Source organism: Hemitrygon akajei, chromosome 11 (assembly GCF_048418815.1).
Source record: "Hemitrygon akajei chromosome 11, sHemAka1.3, whole genome shotgun sequence".
In the NCBI taxonomy this organism is placed as follows: domain Eukaryota; kingdom Metazoa; phylum Chordata; class Chondrichthyes; order Myliobatiformes; family Dasyatidae; genus Hemitrygon; species Hemitrygon akajei.
In genome coordinates this window covers 117,395,169-117,411,661 of record NC_133134.1, presented here as the reverse complement: position 1 = coordinate 117,411,661, position 16,493 = coordinate 117,395,169, and the positions used below count along the sequence as shown (strand labels likewise).

At 42.2% G+C, this 16,493-nt stretch overlaps 1 protein-coding gene across 3 annotated transcripts in view; it reads left to right on the top strand.

Moving 5' to 3' along the window:
* LOC140735960 (solute carrier family 12 member 5-like) overlaps window positions 1-16,493 on the top strand; it is a 1,160,378-nt gene that overhangs the window by 1,104,511 nt on the left and 39,374 nt on the right. For all 3 annotated transcript variants that reach the window (XM_073061588.1, XM_073061587.1, XM_073061589.1), the window contains exons 15-17: window positions 163-282; window positions 3,272-3,376; window positions 5,419-5,587. In XM_073061588.1, coding sequence (XP_072917689.1) covers window positions 163-282; window positions 3,272-3,376; window positions 5,419-5,587 — 394 coding nt within the window. The remainder of the gene's footprint in view (window positions 1-162; window positions 283-3,271; window positions 3,377-5,418; window positions 5,588-16,493) is intronic.

Here is a 16,493-nt window from a genome sequence, read left to right as displayed (position 1 = left end):
TTGTAATACAGAAACAGGCACTGTTGCACAAGTGCTGTAATGCGTAGTACTAAATAAGAGGAGATAAATTGTTCATAGGTAACGGATGCTTCAACGAGCAATGTATGGTAGAAAGTGCAATTATATTTCTGCAGCTTGTGATGGGCTGTCATTTTTTCTCAGGTCTATGTCATTCCTGGGAATGAGCCTGTGCCTGGCCTTGATGTTTATATGCTCTTGGTACTATGCCATAGTGGCCATGGTAATTGCTGGACTTATCTACAAATACATTGAGTTCAATGGGTGAGTGACAATGCTTATTTTGTGTGGTTCTTTACAGAATAAACAACGCCGCATCTTGTGGTGCAGTTAGTCCTACCCTGTCAACGTTGATTTGTACTCTGCACAAAGTGCTATTGCTAAGTTAAACAGTACTAGCACTTTAGCTTAGATAATGGTTGGCGTCTCACATGCTGAGCCAATGAGAAAAAGCCACGGCAGATGGGTGCAGATGTTCAAAGTTCAAAAGTTCAAAGTAAATTTAGCATCAAAGTAGATATATGTCACCATACACTACTCTGGGAATCATTCACGTTAGAACAAAGAAATACAATAGAATCAATGAAAAACTACACAACCAGTGTGCAATAGAAAACTAACTACGCAAATACAAAAAAAAAAGAGATAGATTAAAAAAAATAAATAGTACTGAGAACATGAGTTGTAGAGCTGCTGAAAGTGAGTCCATCGGTTGTGGAATCAGTTCAGTTCATTTCACTCTGGTTCAGGACCCTGATGGTGGGTGGATAATAATTGTTCCTGAACCTGGTGGTGTAATGATGCTGATTATATGTTAAAAAGTAGGAAATACAGGAAAAAATACAGCTGTCACACAGCATCTGGAGAAAGAGTAAAACTATCTTTGTAGATTCAGATCAGATTCAAATGTATTTAGCACATGAAGTCTGAAATGTACAGTGAAATGCATTGTTTGTATAAACAACAAACACATCTGATGGTGGGCTAGAGACAGCCCACAAGTGTCACCACGTGCCCCTGCCCCAGCATAGCATGCCCACAATGCTCAGCAGAACCACACAGAGTACAACAAGTGACAAAAAAGCCCACTGCTTCCTCCCACCCATCCACATACACAGTTTTCCAACCCCAGGACAAGGTGAAAAATTGCCGAGGCGACTCTGTACTTAATAAACCAGAAAATATAAAGTCACTTTTGTCATTCAGTCTTCTATTTCTTTATTCCAACAACAGTGAATCCATAGCAAGATGTACAGTTGCATTTTCCCTGTAGTGTAAACACTCAAGTCAAGTTTGATATTTTTCTAGGCAGTTGTCTATTGGTGGGTCCTCCGTTATCTGTAGAGGCCAATCTGGGATCCACGTATTCTGGTACAGTGTGGACATGAGAGAGTGGTTGGGTCTTTTAGTTGTTCGACTTCTCCCCGAACGTTTGCTGGTGCTCGAGCATTCCAACAGTTGCAATCAGTTTACTAGACTGGCCACTCTAACACACCTCTGTCTAAACTAATCACTTGTAGTTAGCTGCCTACATGTAGTCAGATGTATGTGTTTCAAGACCAGTTGATCTTGTGTATTGCTTCCAGCTTTCAGCCTGGTAAGAATTTGCTGAATCCATTATTAATGTGCTCCCTGCAGCTCCCACTCACCCATCTTCTGGAAATCTACCCCTGAAGATCCAGTTTGGTCAGCCTTAGCTGTCACACTTCAGATTTCAAAGTTCAAAGTAAATGTATTATCAAAGTACATAGACGTCAGCATATATTGTATCACCTTGAGATTCATTGTCTCGTAGGCATTCACAGGAAAGTAAAGAAATACAATAGAATCAATAAAAATTTATACATGAAAATGAAATAAATAAGTAAATAATACTGAGAATTTGAGTTGTAGAGTCCCTGAAAGTGAATCCATAGGTTCTGGAATCAGTGCAGCATTGAGGTGAGTGTAGTTGTCCACGCTGGTTCTGGAGCCTGATGGTTGAAGGGTAATAACTGTTTCCAAATCTGGTGGTGTGGGATCTAAGGCTCCTGGACTACCTTCCCAATGGCAGCAGTGAAAAGAGGGCATGGTCCGAATGGTGGGGGTCCTTAATGATGGATGCTGCTTTCTTGTGACAGTGTTCTTTGTAAGTGTACTCAGTGATGGGCAGGGCTTTGCCTGTGATGGACTGGGCTGTATGCACCTAGGTATGGGATCCACGCATCCCCTTGTCAGTTGTCCTAGACTTGGCTTGTACCGTAGCAATGATACTTGCTGGAGTCAAAATGTCCTCTAGCAATCTTCCATCACCTGAAGGTGATTCAATTCAACACAGTTTAATTCTTTCCCCTGTGGTGGATCAGTGCTGGACACTGGGAAACCATTGTCATTAATGATGCTGAAACGAGATCTATATCACAGCCCATCATGTGTGGCCATTCACCAACTGGTCTACTCACTGATCGACGACAGGCTGGGTTTGAAGATCGTGATGAGCCTAACTTACGAGCTTTGTATGGTACCCCTCAGGAGACTGATATATGACTTGGGTAGAGGAAGAAGAGGAGGAGGCAGAAAGAGAAAAGGAAAAATAAGAGCAAAAAGAAGAGGAAGAAGGAGAAGAATAATCAACAACAATAACAACAACAATAAAAGGAAGAAAATGATGAAGAAGAAGGAAAAGGAAGAGGAAGCAAAACAAGAGGAGGAGGTTGAAGAAAATAAGAAAGAAGAAGAGGAAGAAGCAGTAGAAGAATGACAACAACAACAAGAACAAGGGGAGGAGGAGAAGAAAGAAGAAGAGGAGCAAGAAGAAATGGTTTCATCATCGGATGAATGGATTTAGTTTCGAGCAAAAGGACCTTGAACAACAATGATTAGAAAAGCTCCAAAGGGCAGAAAATGTCAACAAAGAAAAGCCTAAAGAGTTTAGGAAAGTAATTGTGCCTACTTCTAAATTACGCTGAAGGAGTGAAAAACAATGACTTCAGTAATCCAATGAACCAGCCTAAACAGACTAACAATGTTAGGCAAAACAGCAATATCAGAGTGATTAATAATATTTAACAATGAAATCAATTTTTATGGAGTCTAACCTAGGTGAGAATTCATCATTTGCTGATCTCTTTACTCTAGCTTGTACACTTTGTGGACAACATTGCAAACGTGCTGCTGTCCAATCATTATTAATCAGTAAAGCCTAAGTTATAAGGGTCATTCCTACGGTATTGAACAGCAGAATGTATCCCTGATCTTTATATTCTCCCTGTAGAGCTGAGAAAGAATGGGGCGATGGAATCCGTGGCCTGTCACTCAGTGCAGCACGTTATGCTCTGCTCCGGCTTGAAGAAGGCCCTCCGCACACCAAGAATTGGAGGCAAGTAACCAAATAAAATGCTAACCCTTCTGCATCAAAATGATATTGTGACAATATCTGCAAATCTGCTGCCATTTGATGATTATCAGTGACAAAAGAGCAGAGGTTAATAAACTCAGCAACAGCTAGCTTATTTTGAAGGGTTTGTTTTCTGCCTCTGTCACTACGCACTCAGGGTTGTGGTTACTCAATCAGATTGGACAGATACAAGGAATGTTTTGTTTTCCTCTCATTGTACAGCCACACCGTGTTGAGATGTTCTGGTTGGCACAGCACTGCAGTCTCATGGCTCCAGAGGTCCAGGTCCCATCTTGGCCTGTTCTGCTGTCTAATTAAATCTTCATATCCCACCAGTGGCCATAAGAGTTTCCTCCCAGTGCTCTGGTTTCCTCCCACTTCCCAAGATGGGGAGGCTAGTTAGATCATAAGACCAGAAAAATAGGAGTAGAATTAGGCCATTTAGTCCATTGAGTCTGCTCCGCCATTCCATGATGGCTGATTTATTACCCCTCTCAACACCATTCTCCTCCCTTCTCCCCACAATGCCCTTACAAATTAAGTATCTATCCACCTCTGCTTTAAATATATCCAATGACTTGGCTTCCAGAGCTATCTGTGGCAATGATTTCCGCAGATCTATACCATCTGGCTAAAAAAGATTCCTCTTCATCTCTGTTCTAAAGGGACATCCTTGTTTACTGAGACTGTGCCCTCTGCTGCTATAATAACACTGGAGAGATAGTAATGGGGGACAAGGAAATGGGAGATGAACTGAATAAGTATTTTGCATCAGTCTTCACTGTTGAAAACACTAGTAGTATGCAGGAACCCTCTCCAATGTGCTGACATTGGAGAGGGTTCAGAGGATATTCACGAGAATGATTCTGGGAATGAAAGGGTTATCATTTGAGCAGTGATTGAAGGCGCTAGGCCTATACTTACTGGAATATCAATGAATGGGTGGGGATCTCATTGAAACCTATTGAATGTTGAAAAGCCTAGACAGAGTGGATGTGAAGAGGATGTTTCCTTTGGTGGAGGAATCTACGACCAGAAGGCACAGCCTCAAAATAGAGGGAAATCCATTTAGAACAGAAATGAGGAGGAATTTCTTTAGCCAGAGGGTGGTGAATCTGTGAAATTATTTGCCACAGGCAGCTGTGGAAGCCAAGTCACTGAGTACATTTAAGGCAGAAGTTGATAGGTTCTGATAGGTCAGGGCATGAAAGGCTATGGGAAGAAGGTAGGAGACTGCGATTGAGGGAAAGTGGACTGGCCATGATAAAATGGTGGAGCAGACTCGATGGGCCAAATGGCTTAATTCTGCTTCTATGTTTTATGGACTTAATATCACTCTATTGGAAGCATCCTCTACATGTCCACTCTATCTAGGTCTTTCAATATTTGGTAGGTTTCAGTGAGGTCTCATTATTTTAAAACTCCAGCAAGTACAGGCCAACAGCCATCAAAAAAACTCATACATACCTTGACCCTTTGATTCCCAGAATCATTCTCATAAATCTCCTCTGGTCCCTTTCCATGCTGGCACATCCTTTCTTAGATATGGGGCATAAAAACTGCTCACAATATTCCAAATGTATTGTGACCAAAGCCTTATAAGGCCTCAGCATTACATCTTGCTTTTCTATTCTAGTCCTCTTGATTGGCTGCCGTAAATTGCTCCTTGTACGTAGGTGAGTGGTGGAAATTGCTCGTAGTATGTAGGTGAGTGGTGGAATTGGGATGGGGGGGCAGGGAAGGAGTAGATGAGAATGAGGGGAGAATAAAATGGGGAAGGAATGATTAGTGTAAATTAGTGCTTGATAGTTAGTGCCGAGTTAGTGGTTGGAGGGCCTATTTCTGTGCTGTGCATCGCTGTACCTTTAAGACATTAACTCAACTTTACTCCACAGAATGGATGATAATGAAGGCTTAGCTTCTGTTATAATAAATCTGCTTTAAATGCATCGACATCCAGATTGGATAAGTAATATTTTTCTTCTTGTAAGTTGAGTTGACAAAATATTCTGCTTTGTTGTTAGGCCCCAGCTTCTCGTGCTCGTAAAGGTGGACCAAGACCAGAATGTCAAACACCCACAACTTTTGACATTCACGTGCCAGCTGAAGGCCGGGAAAGGGCTCACCATTGTGGGCTCTGTGTTAGAGGGCAGCTTCCTGGAAAATCACCCCCAAGCCCAACGTGCCGAGGAGGTAACCACTTACATATCTTTGCAAGTTTTGTTTCGATTGATATGAGCATGGATTGACAGAATAAGGTTATCCCTTTATAAATCTCCTTTGGAGAGAGTTCGTCATTTATATTCATCGAGAATTTGCAGTCAAGTTCCATAACGTGTTATATAGGAGCAGCGTAAATCTGTTTACCACATAATTCACACCTGACTCTTATTAGATATTTAGGCTGCAGCATGAAACACCTGAATTAACTCGCCTCAAATGAGAGTATTCAATGCATCTTTCACTTCAATAAATTTCTGAAGTGGAGAACACTGTCATTACTACATAAGATAATTGCTATTATTGATAATGCTGCTGGCAAATTGTATTAGACTTGAAATTGGTTTATTACTGTCACATGTACTGTGATACAGTGAAAAGCTTTTCCTGCATATCATTACACAGTGCATTGAGATAAAACAAGGTAAAACAATAACAGTGCAAAATAAAGTGTAACAGCTACAGAGAAAGTGCAGTGTGGGTAAACAATAAGTTGCAAGATCATAATGAGGAAGATTGTGAAGTCAAGAGTCATATTAAGCCTTATAACAGTAGAGTAGAAGCTGTTCTTGAGCCTGGTGGTACCTGCTTTAGGCATTTGTATCTTCTGCCCAATGGAAAAAGGGAGAAGTGACAATGTCCGGGGTGGGGGGGGGGGGGGTCTTTGACTATGCTGACTGCTTTAGTGTGGCAGTGAGAAGCACGGGCAGAGCCCATGGAGGGGAGGCTGGTGTCCTTGGTGTGCTGAGCTGTGTCCACAACTCTGCCACTTCTTGCAGTCACTTGGAGAGTAGTTGCCATGCCAAGCCGCGATGTACTCAGACAGGATGCTTTCTATGGTGTATTGATAACAGTGGTAAGGCTCGACCCTAAGTTAGAAAATATTCCATTTGGTTGAGAATAATCCATCATTTTTAAATGTATTGTTGAAGGAAGTCATTTATTAGTAGGTCCTACAACTTTTAGTGGGTTTTTTTGCAAATTAAAGTGAAGGATTTCAATATTGGGATGAGGTATATCCAGAGCACATAGCTCAGATAGCAAAGCATCTCAACCACTCCTGGTCAGAACTGACTTGGTACGCTGAACGGGCTGTGGAGTCAGAGAGCACGCCTACAGGCTCTTCAGCACAACTGGATGTAACAAAAGTATTTTGAAATTTCATTCCTTGTTCTTTCTAATTCAGCAATAAGAGATATTTGCAAATAAAGGAGACACTGTATATGTGTTAAAGTTTATAAGTATTATAAATAATAAAATGCAGAAAGAAAGAAAAATGCTTAATAAGATAGAGAAGGAAATAAAATAATATTTATTGCCAATCTATACAAAGCTGGAGGGATTCTCAAGTGGTGCCATGGTGGTTAGCACAATGCTATTACAGCTTGGGTGTGTTCAGGAGTTCAGAGTTCAGTTCTGGCACCGTCTGTAAGGAGTTTGTACATTCTCCCCATGAACTGCATGGGTTTCCTCAGGGTGCTCCAATTTTCTCCCATGGTCCAAAGACCTACCAGTTAGTAGGTTGACTGGTCATTGTAAATTGTCCTGTGATTAGGCGAGGGTTAAAATGGTGGGCTGCTGGGCTCTGCGTGCTGGAAGGGCCAGTTCCACACTGTATAAGTAAATAAAAGAAAATACTTTGTAAATTAAATAAAATAGAAATGCCCGACAGCCTCCTCTGCCACCTCCTCCCTTTCTCTTTGCACCAGTGGAGAAGGTTCAAACTTTCAAAAAGAAGTTTCTCCTTTTCTTACCTTTCAAAAACCCAACAGAGTTCTCATCCCAATACTTCTCTATTCAGTTATTGTACCATTCTGTGCCCCCTTATCTCTTGTGACCCTTGACCAAAGTGCATATATTTGGAGATACAACATGGTAACTGGCCATTCTGACCCACTGAGCCCATGCAGCATAATTACACACATATTAACTAACCTACTAACCCATACCTCTTTTGAGTGTGGGAGGAAACCGGAACACCCAGAGGACCCCTTCATGGTCACAGGGAGAACTTACAAACCCCTTACAGACCTCAGAAGAGTAGAGCTATGCTACCATGCCACAAAGACAGAAATAGCAGGTCTGCAAGATGGCCTTCTTCACCAGTATCTAATCTCAAGAGCATGTGTCCAAGTATATCTGCAAGTTATTAGCACCATTTGTGTTGCAACCGCCATTTCTTACTGCACACTTTGTACACATCAAGGAGGAACCAAACATGCCTTTTCTTCTTACACTAGTGCATGTCAACCAAGATTCTTATCTAAGCTAGTTCCATTTCCCTGCCTTTGGTCCTCATCCCGCATTATTAACCCCACACTCTGGGTAAAATGTTGCCCTTGAGTTCCTATTAAACCTCTCGCCTCCCACCTTAAACCTATGGCCTCTGGTGCTTGATTCCCAACCCTGGGAAAGGGCTACTTTAACTCTACTTATGTGTCTCATCATTTCATGTACCTGTATGTCTCTATTGCAATGTCCCTTTACCACATCAGCCAATCCAGTTCCAAAAAGGGGAAAAGAAAGATCCTATACGTTCAGAACATAAAGGGCATGATACCAGATTTTATGATTTGAAGTCTTTGGCCCAACACTTGCTATGTCTGACGGACATTCAGCAAATTTCTCAGCTGATATCATTTTCAGTCCAGGATCATACTGTATCATTCAGTGTCAAGCTGGCAAAGAAGTTCAATATTTATGCATGAGAAAACTTCCAATATCATACTTTCAATTCAAATTTTGAATTTTTTCCAGAATTAACATTTTAATGGACTTAAATCATTATCCTTCAGAATCTACACTGTGGCCACTTTATTAGGTATACCTGTACATCCACTTGTTAATGCAAATATCTAATCAGCCAATCATGTGGCAGCAAGTCAATGCATAAAAGCATGCAGACATGGTCAAGAGGTTCTGTTTTTGTTCAGACCAAACATCATGATGGGGAAGAAATGTGATCTAAGTGACTTAGACTGTGAAATGATTGTTGGTGCCAGACGGGGTGGTTTGAGTATTTCAGAAACTGCCGATCTCCTGGGATTTTCACACACAGTAGTCTCAAGAGTTTACAGGGAATGGTGTGATAAACGAGAAAACTTCTAGTAAATGGTAGTTCTGTGAACAAAAATGCCTTGTTAATGAGAGAGGTCAGAGGAGAATGGCCAGACTGGTTCAAGCTGACAGGAAGAAGACAGTAACTTAACTACCCACGTGATACAACAGTTGTGTACAGAAGATCATCTCTGAATGCAAGGCATGTTGAACCATAAAGTGGATGGACTGCAGCAGTAGAAGACAGTGAACACACACTCAGTGGTCACGTTATTATATACAGGAGGTATCTAATAAAGTGGCCACTGAGTATATGTCTAAGGAGACTTCTGATATCATCCTTTCAATTCAAATTTTGTGATTTTTTTTTCCAGAATTAGCATCTTAATGGTGTTAAATCATTATCCATCAGAATAAAACTGTCTATTTTCATGGTCATTATTTTCAATAATATGCAATCAAACCTCATTAACACCATGGGGACACAAGAGACTGCAGATGCTGGTATCTGGAGCAACAACCAATCAGCTGGAGGAACAGTCGGTTAAGCAGCAGCTATGGGAGAAAAGGAATCATCAACATTTCGGGTTGAAATCCTTTGGACCCAAAATATCAACAATTCTTTTTTGCCAGTGCTGCTTGACCCGGTGCATTCCTCCAGCTGGTTGTGTGTTGCCCATAAACACCAATACATTTTAACAAGTTTCCCTAAGTATTCCAGCTAAAGTATTCAGTCCAGTTAATCTGATAATCCCATAGAAAAGCCACATCCAATCTATGTCTGGGCAGTGAGCTAGCAGATGTTCTCACTGACATCTTCAACATCTCCCTGAGCAGCGCCGTCATTCCAACTTCAAGGCCGCCACCATCGTCCCTGTGCTGAAGAAGTCTTCACTGTCCTGCCTCAATGACTACTGTCCCGTTGCACTCACATCCATCATCATGAAGTGTTTTGAGAGGCTCGTCATGAGTCACATCAAGACCCTGCTGCCCCCCTCACTGGACCCCCTGCAGTTTGCGTACCGTCCCAACCATTCAACAGATGACACCATTGCCATCACCCTCCACCTGGCCCTAACCCACCTGGACAAAAAAGACACATATGTTCGAATGCTGTTCATAGACTTCAGTTCAACATTCAACACAATCATCCCTCAGAAACTGATTGGAAAGCTGAGCCTACTGGGCCTGAACACCTCCCTCTGCAACTGGATCCTAGACTTCCTGACTGGGAGACCCCAGTCAGTCCGGATCAGGAGCAGCATCTCCAACACCATCACACTGAGCACGGGGGCTCCCCAGGGTTGTGTGCTCAGTCCACTGCTGTTCACTCTGCTGACCCACGACTGTGCTGCAACACACAGCTCAAACCACATCATCAAGTTTGCCGATAACACAACCATGGTGGGTCTCATCAGCAAGAACGATGAGTCAGTATACAGAGAGGAGGTGCAGCAGCTAACGGACTGGTGCAGAGCCAACAACCTGTCTCTTAATGTGAACAAAACAAAAGAGATGGTTGTTGACTTCAGGAGGGCACGGAGCGACCACTCCCCGCTGAACATCGATGGCTCCTCAGTAAAGATCGTTAAGAGCACCAAGTTTCTTGGTGTTCACCTGGCGGAGAATCTCACTTGGTCCCTCAACACCAGCTTCTTTCCTCAACAAAGAAAACCCAGCAGTGTCTCTACTTTCTGCAAAGGCTGAGGAAAGTGCATCTCCCACCCCCCCCCCCCCCCCCATCCTCACCACTTTCTACAGGGGTTGTATTGAGAGCATCCTGAGCAGCTGCATCACTGCCTGGTTTGGAAATTGCACCATTTCAGATCGCAAGACCCTGCAGCGGATAATGAGGTCAGCTGAGAAGATCATCGGGGTCTCTCTTCCCGCCATTACAGACATTTGCACCACACGCTGCATTTGCAAAGCAAACAGCATTATGAAGGACCCCACGCACCCCTTGTACAAACTCTTCTCCCTCCTGCCATCTGGGAAAAGGCACCAAAGCATTCGGGCTGTCACGACCAGACTATGTAACAGTTTCTTCCCCCAAGCTGTCAGACTCCTCAATACCCAGAGCCCGGACTGACACCAACTTACTGCCCTCTACTGTGCCTATTGTCTTGTTTATTATTTATTGTAATACCTGAATTGTTTGTGCACTTTATGCATTCCTGGGTAGGTCTGTAGTCTAGTGTAGTTTTTGTGTTGTTTTATGTAGTTCAGTGTAGTTTTTGTGTTGTTTTATGTAGTTCAGTGTAGTTTTTGTATTGTTTCACGTAGCACCATGGTCCTGAAAAACATTGTCTCATTTTTACTGTGTACTGTACCAGCAGTTATGGTCAAAATGACAATAAAAATTGACTTGACTTGACTTTGCCCAATATTGGACAGTATTTTAGATATAGCCACTAACATGAACTGGGTCATTTATCATTCAATTCTAGATTATGACTTGAATTTTCTTATACTGACAAATTGGTAGCTTTGATTTCCTTTGTAAGAATAAAGGATTCATAAAATATTTCTTGGTTCTATGTGCTTTCTAAATACCTTGGGAGGGTGAGGCTGAAGGATGACTTGTTCCCTTTCACTCTGCACACAGGCTAATAATTGCATTGTTTTCCTTAATTACGCTTCACTGATCCATCAGCTATGTGTGTTTTCACATTGCCAAAACCGAGCATGTTTTCTCTTTTAAAACGTATTTTGTTTTCAGGAAAGTTCTTTTGTCTCCAATCATAATATAATTACCACAAATGGGGCATTTTTTGGAAGCTGCAAGCAAAAGTTTTTATCATCTTACAGCTTCAAATCACTGGCACTCTCACTCAGTCGGTTTCCAATGAATCCTCTTAGTCAGAACTGCCATCTGAAATATTGTCACAGGTTCAGCAAGGAGACTATCACATGCCTTCCCTTCCAGCCAGTGGTTAAAGGGTTGTTTGCAGATACCTCGGCAGTAGCAGAAAAAAACATGATGCTAACCTGTACTGTAAAGAAGGTTCAGTTTCAAGAGCATAAACACAAGAGATTCCGAAGTTGCTGGAAATCTTGAGCAACCTACACAAAGTACTGGAGGAACTCAACAGATCAGGCAGCATCAGTGGAAAGGAATAAAGAGTCAAAGTTTCAGATCAAGAACCTTCGTCAGGACTGGAAAGGAATGGGGAAGAATCCAGAATGAGAAGATGGAGGAGGGAAAGGAGTGTAAGCTTGCAAGTAATAGGTGAGACCAGGTGAGGGGGCAGCTGGGTGGGTAGGAGGTGGGGGGGGGGAATGAAGTGAGGTGCTTGGTAAAAGAGGTAAGGTGCTGAAAAAGAACGAATCTACTAGGAGAGGAAAGTGGACCATGAGGGAAAGGCAAAGGGGAGGAGCACCAGAGGTAGGTGAGGAGAACAGAAGGGGTAAGAGGGGAGCCAGAATGGGAATGGAAAAACAGAGAAGGAAGAGCAGACAGAAATCAATGTTCATGCCATCAGATTAGAGGCTACCCAGACAGAATATGAGGTTTCCAATTTCAAGAATTTTAAACGATTACGCCATTGGTAAGTACACTTACAGTTTGAAAAGATGAACATCATTGCAATTTAATTAGGCAGCACTGTAGCGTATCAGCTAGCATAACACTATCACTGTGCCAGTGACCCAGGTTCAACTCTGCTGCAGTCTGTACATTCTCTCCATGACCACGCAGGTTTCAAAGTAGAAATAAAAATAATTGGAAAGAAAAACATCTCAGATATGTCATAATCAGATTCATTTTCACTGACTTTGATGATGTGAAATGTGTTATTTTGTGGCAGCAGTGCAATATAAGACATAGAAATGCATAACATAAAAAGTCACAAGTTGCAAAAAAAAGTGTAACAGAAAGGGAGTAAGGGGCAGTGTTCATAGGTTCATGGACCATTCATAAATCTGATGGCAAAGGTGAAGAAGCTGCTTCTGATTGTTGAATTTGGGTCTTCAGGTTCCTATATCTCCACTCCGATGGAGCAAGGAAAAGAGGGCATGTTCCAAGCATTGATGCGTGTATGCCACCTTCTTGAGGCACTTCCCCTCAGCTGTGGGTAGGTTGTGCCTGTGATGGAACTGGCTAAGGCAAAACTCTCTGAAGTCCCTGATGATTGTATGCATTGGAGTCTCCATACCAGACTGTGATTCCACCAGTCATAATGATCTCCATAGATATTTGCAAGAGTCTTTGCATTGTACCGAATCTCCTCATATTCCTAACGAAGCAGAGCTGCTGGTGTGCCTTCTTCATGACTGCTGCAGTGTGTTAGACCCAAGATAGATGCTCAAAGAAGTTCAAGCCTAGAAACTTGAAGCTGCTCACCCCTTCCACCACTCACCCCTAAATGAGTCACTTTGTATGTTCCCCTGACTTCCCTTTCCAGAAGTTCACAATCAATTCCTGGGTCTTGCTGACATTGAGAGTGAAGTTGCTGTTGTGACACTGGCCAACCAGCTGACCTGTCTTACTCCTGTACACCTCTTCATCACCATCTGACATCCTGTCAACCAATGCTAAGAGGACCCACGTTAACCATAGCTAGTTTTTTAAGAACAGATTGTAAATAGTTTGTTTGCTGGAGTCCAAGGTGGTGGTGGTTTTATAAAGACAGGTGTTGTGGATTTCCTGTCCTTTCCTGGATTAGATTGTTCACTCACTATGTTCCTAGAATGAATACCTTGGCATTTTTATCAACAGCAGGACCAGTCTACCAGCTTTTAGACTTCTACACATGAAAACTTTTGAGTGTAGCCCAAATATTTTAGCTGCTTCCTTTGACCTTACCAAAGAGCAGCTTAAAAATACCAGCTCCTTGAAGCTGCTGTGATGGACATTTCTGAATTTTAATGAAGAAGCTGGCATTGTGATTTAATGGAAAAGTAGATACCAGTCGAAAATCTATTTCGAAATAGTAATTGAGCTACAGTCCATAATGTTTTTTTTATGTCAGTATACGTGCCACAAAGTATTGAAAATATAATTTGACTAGCAGGAACAACAGATTAATTTTGACTCACAACTTTTGGAAAATAAATTGATTATTATGAGGTTGGTGCTGAAGAGGAATATGAGATGGTTGCCATGAATTTTACTGTAAATTACAGTTGATTAGCATCTAGGTGTTATCTTGCATTGTCCTATTCCTCTGTCTTAGATCCTGAGTCAAAATAAGCTGGTATATTTCTCTTCAGTCTGATGCCTGGAATAGTCTGAGGTATTTTAAGTTTCCGTTCTATGTTCTTGCTTTTCACATAATTGATTGTAATCTTAGCCCAAAACATTGACTGTTTATTCCTCTCCATAGATGCCGCCTGATCAGGTGAGTTCTTCCAACATTTTGTGTGCCACTCTGGATTTCCACCATCTTCAGAATCTGAATGAGTCACTGTGTATGTTCCCCTGACTTCCCTTTCCTGAAGTTCACAATCAATTCTTGGGCCTTGCTGACATTGAGTGTGAGGTTGCTGCTGTGACACTGGCCAACCAGCTGATCTCTCTTAGCCTTGTATGCCTCTTTGTCACCATTTGAAATCCTGTCAACCAATTCTAAGAGTGCCAGATTAAACATAGCTGATTTATTGAGTGGATTCCAAAGAGTTTGTTTGCTGGAGTCCATTGTATGCATTCAAGCTGGGAAATTTGGGAGCTAGGTGAAGTGATGACAAGCGGATGGTATGCAGTCACAACCTACCATTTTATTACCAACAACAAAATATACCGGGCAAACGATGCCAATCATTCATCAATGCCATGAACATCAAAAGCATACAAACACAAGTGAGCTACTAATTCTATTCAAATCAGTGTCTGCTGGTACAAGAATCACTGCAAATTTCAGGCGAGGACTAATTTTTTTGGGGGGGCTCCTTTAATCAGTTGTCAACATTATTAATGCAATGAGATCTGACCAGCCAAGAGTTACAAAAGGCAATTCATTCACATTCAACAGGATCAGCAAGGAATTTCTAATCATTAACCAGACAATGCACTGCTGATGTTTGGTTAAAGTAACTGATGCATCACCATCTGGTTTTCAGGCTCCAATGCACAGGGTCAAAAGAGGTTGCAGAGAGTTGTAGATTCAGCCAGGTCCATCACAGGTGAACCCTCCTCACCATTGAGGCCCTCTTCAAGAGGTGGTACCCTCACCATCTGCGACATGCCCTCTATTTGTTACTACCATTGGGGAGGAGATATAGAGACTGGAGACTCACACTCAACATTTTAAGAACAGCTTCTTCCATCAGATTTCTGAATGATCCACAAACACTACCTCACTAAACCTCTTTTGCTCTATTTATCCGTTTATGGTAGTTTACAGTAATTTTTGCATCGTAATTTAGTTTTGCACTGTACTGCTGCCACAAAACAACATACTTCACAATATATGTCCGTGATAATAAGCCTGATTCTGACTGTGAGTGTCAAATTGAGTAAGCTGGTTTCGATCAGCATGAGGGGTACATGTAACTTGTAGCTCCCCTATCAGGGATGAGCTGCAGTATGGGTTGCCAGCCTACACAGGCAGAGCAGACTCAATGGGCTGAATGACCTAATTCTGCTCCTAAGTCTTAAGATCTACATTTACAGGCAGTACTGCAGTGGATACAGTCTCTTAGCTCTGACAGGTGAACTGCTGCAGAAGCTGTCTGCAGTTGGCAATGTTTCCTCAGCTGTCTGCTTTAACTCACTTTGCTTCAAAGGGCTTCACAGGGAAGTAGTCTGTAGCTTTTGGATGAAGCTGGTGATGATGTATGTTATATTTCAGTGACATTGTCACCCTGTCTGGCAAACCAGCACCTTTAAAAGTCTGTGTGTGTGTGTGTGTGTGTGTGTGTGTGTGTGTGTGTGTGTGTGTGTGTGTGTGTGTGTGTGTGTGTGTGTGTGTGTGTGTGTATATATATATATATATATATCTGGAGTGTCTAAGAATTTTGCACAGTACTGTAGTAATTTTATGTATTACACTGTACTGCTGCCACAAAAAAAAACAAATTTCATGTGAGTGATGATAAACCTGATTCTCATTTGGGTGTAGTTAGTGGACTGAAAGAGGGAAAGGGTCAGGGAGAAGGGAATCATGGTTGGGAAGGGAAAGAGGAGGGGGCGGGAAGCACCAGACAGACCTTCTGTAATGATCAATGAACCAATAGTTTTGAATCAAATGACCTTGCCTGGTGCCTCAGGGCTGCACCCGCGCCACCACCCACCCTTGGCACTCCTTCTCTGCTACCTGTCGCACACCCTTAAGATTTTACATAGTACTGTATAAAAGCTCCTGTCTGCCTCTATTCTCTCCTGGATTTGTGATGAAATTGGTAGTGGAATTGGTTTATTATTGTCACATGCACTGAGATAGTGAAAAGCTGGTCTTGTACACTGTTCATACAGACCATGTCATTTCACAGTGCACTGAGGTAGAACAATATAAAACAATACTAGAACACAGGGTAAAGCGTAACAGCTACAGGGAAAATACAGGCAAACAATAAGCTGCAAGATCACAACAAGATAGAGTGAGGTCAAGAGTCCACTTTATTGTAGTAGAGATCTGTTTTCTAGTCTTATGCCAGATAGGTCGAAGCTGTCTTGAACCTATCGGTACGTGCTTTCAGGCTTTTGTATCTTCTGTGCAATGGAGGAGGAGAGAGGAGAGACAGCCTAATATGAGTGGCAGCAGATCCACTATCTACGCTGCTGTGTACTCATGTCATTTCTACAGAATGATACAACTACACAATGGCATAGCTAGTAGAGCTGCTGCCACAGAACTTCAGCAACACAAGCTCAATCCTGACATCT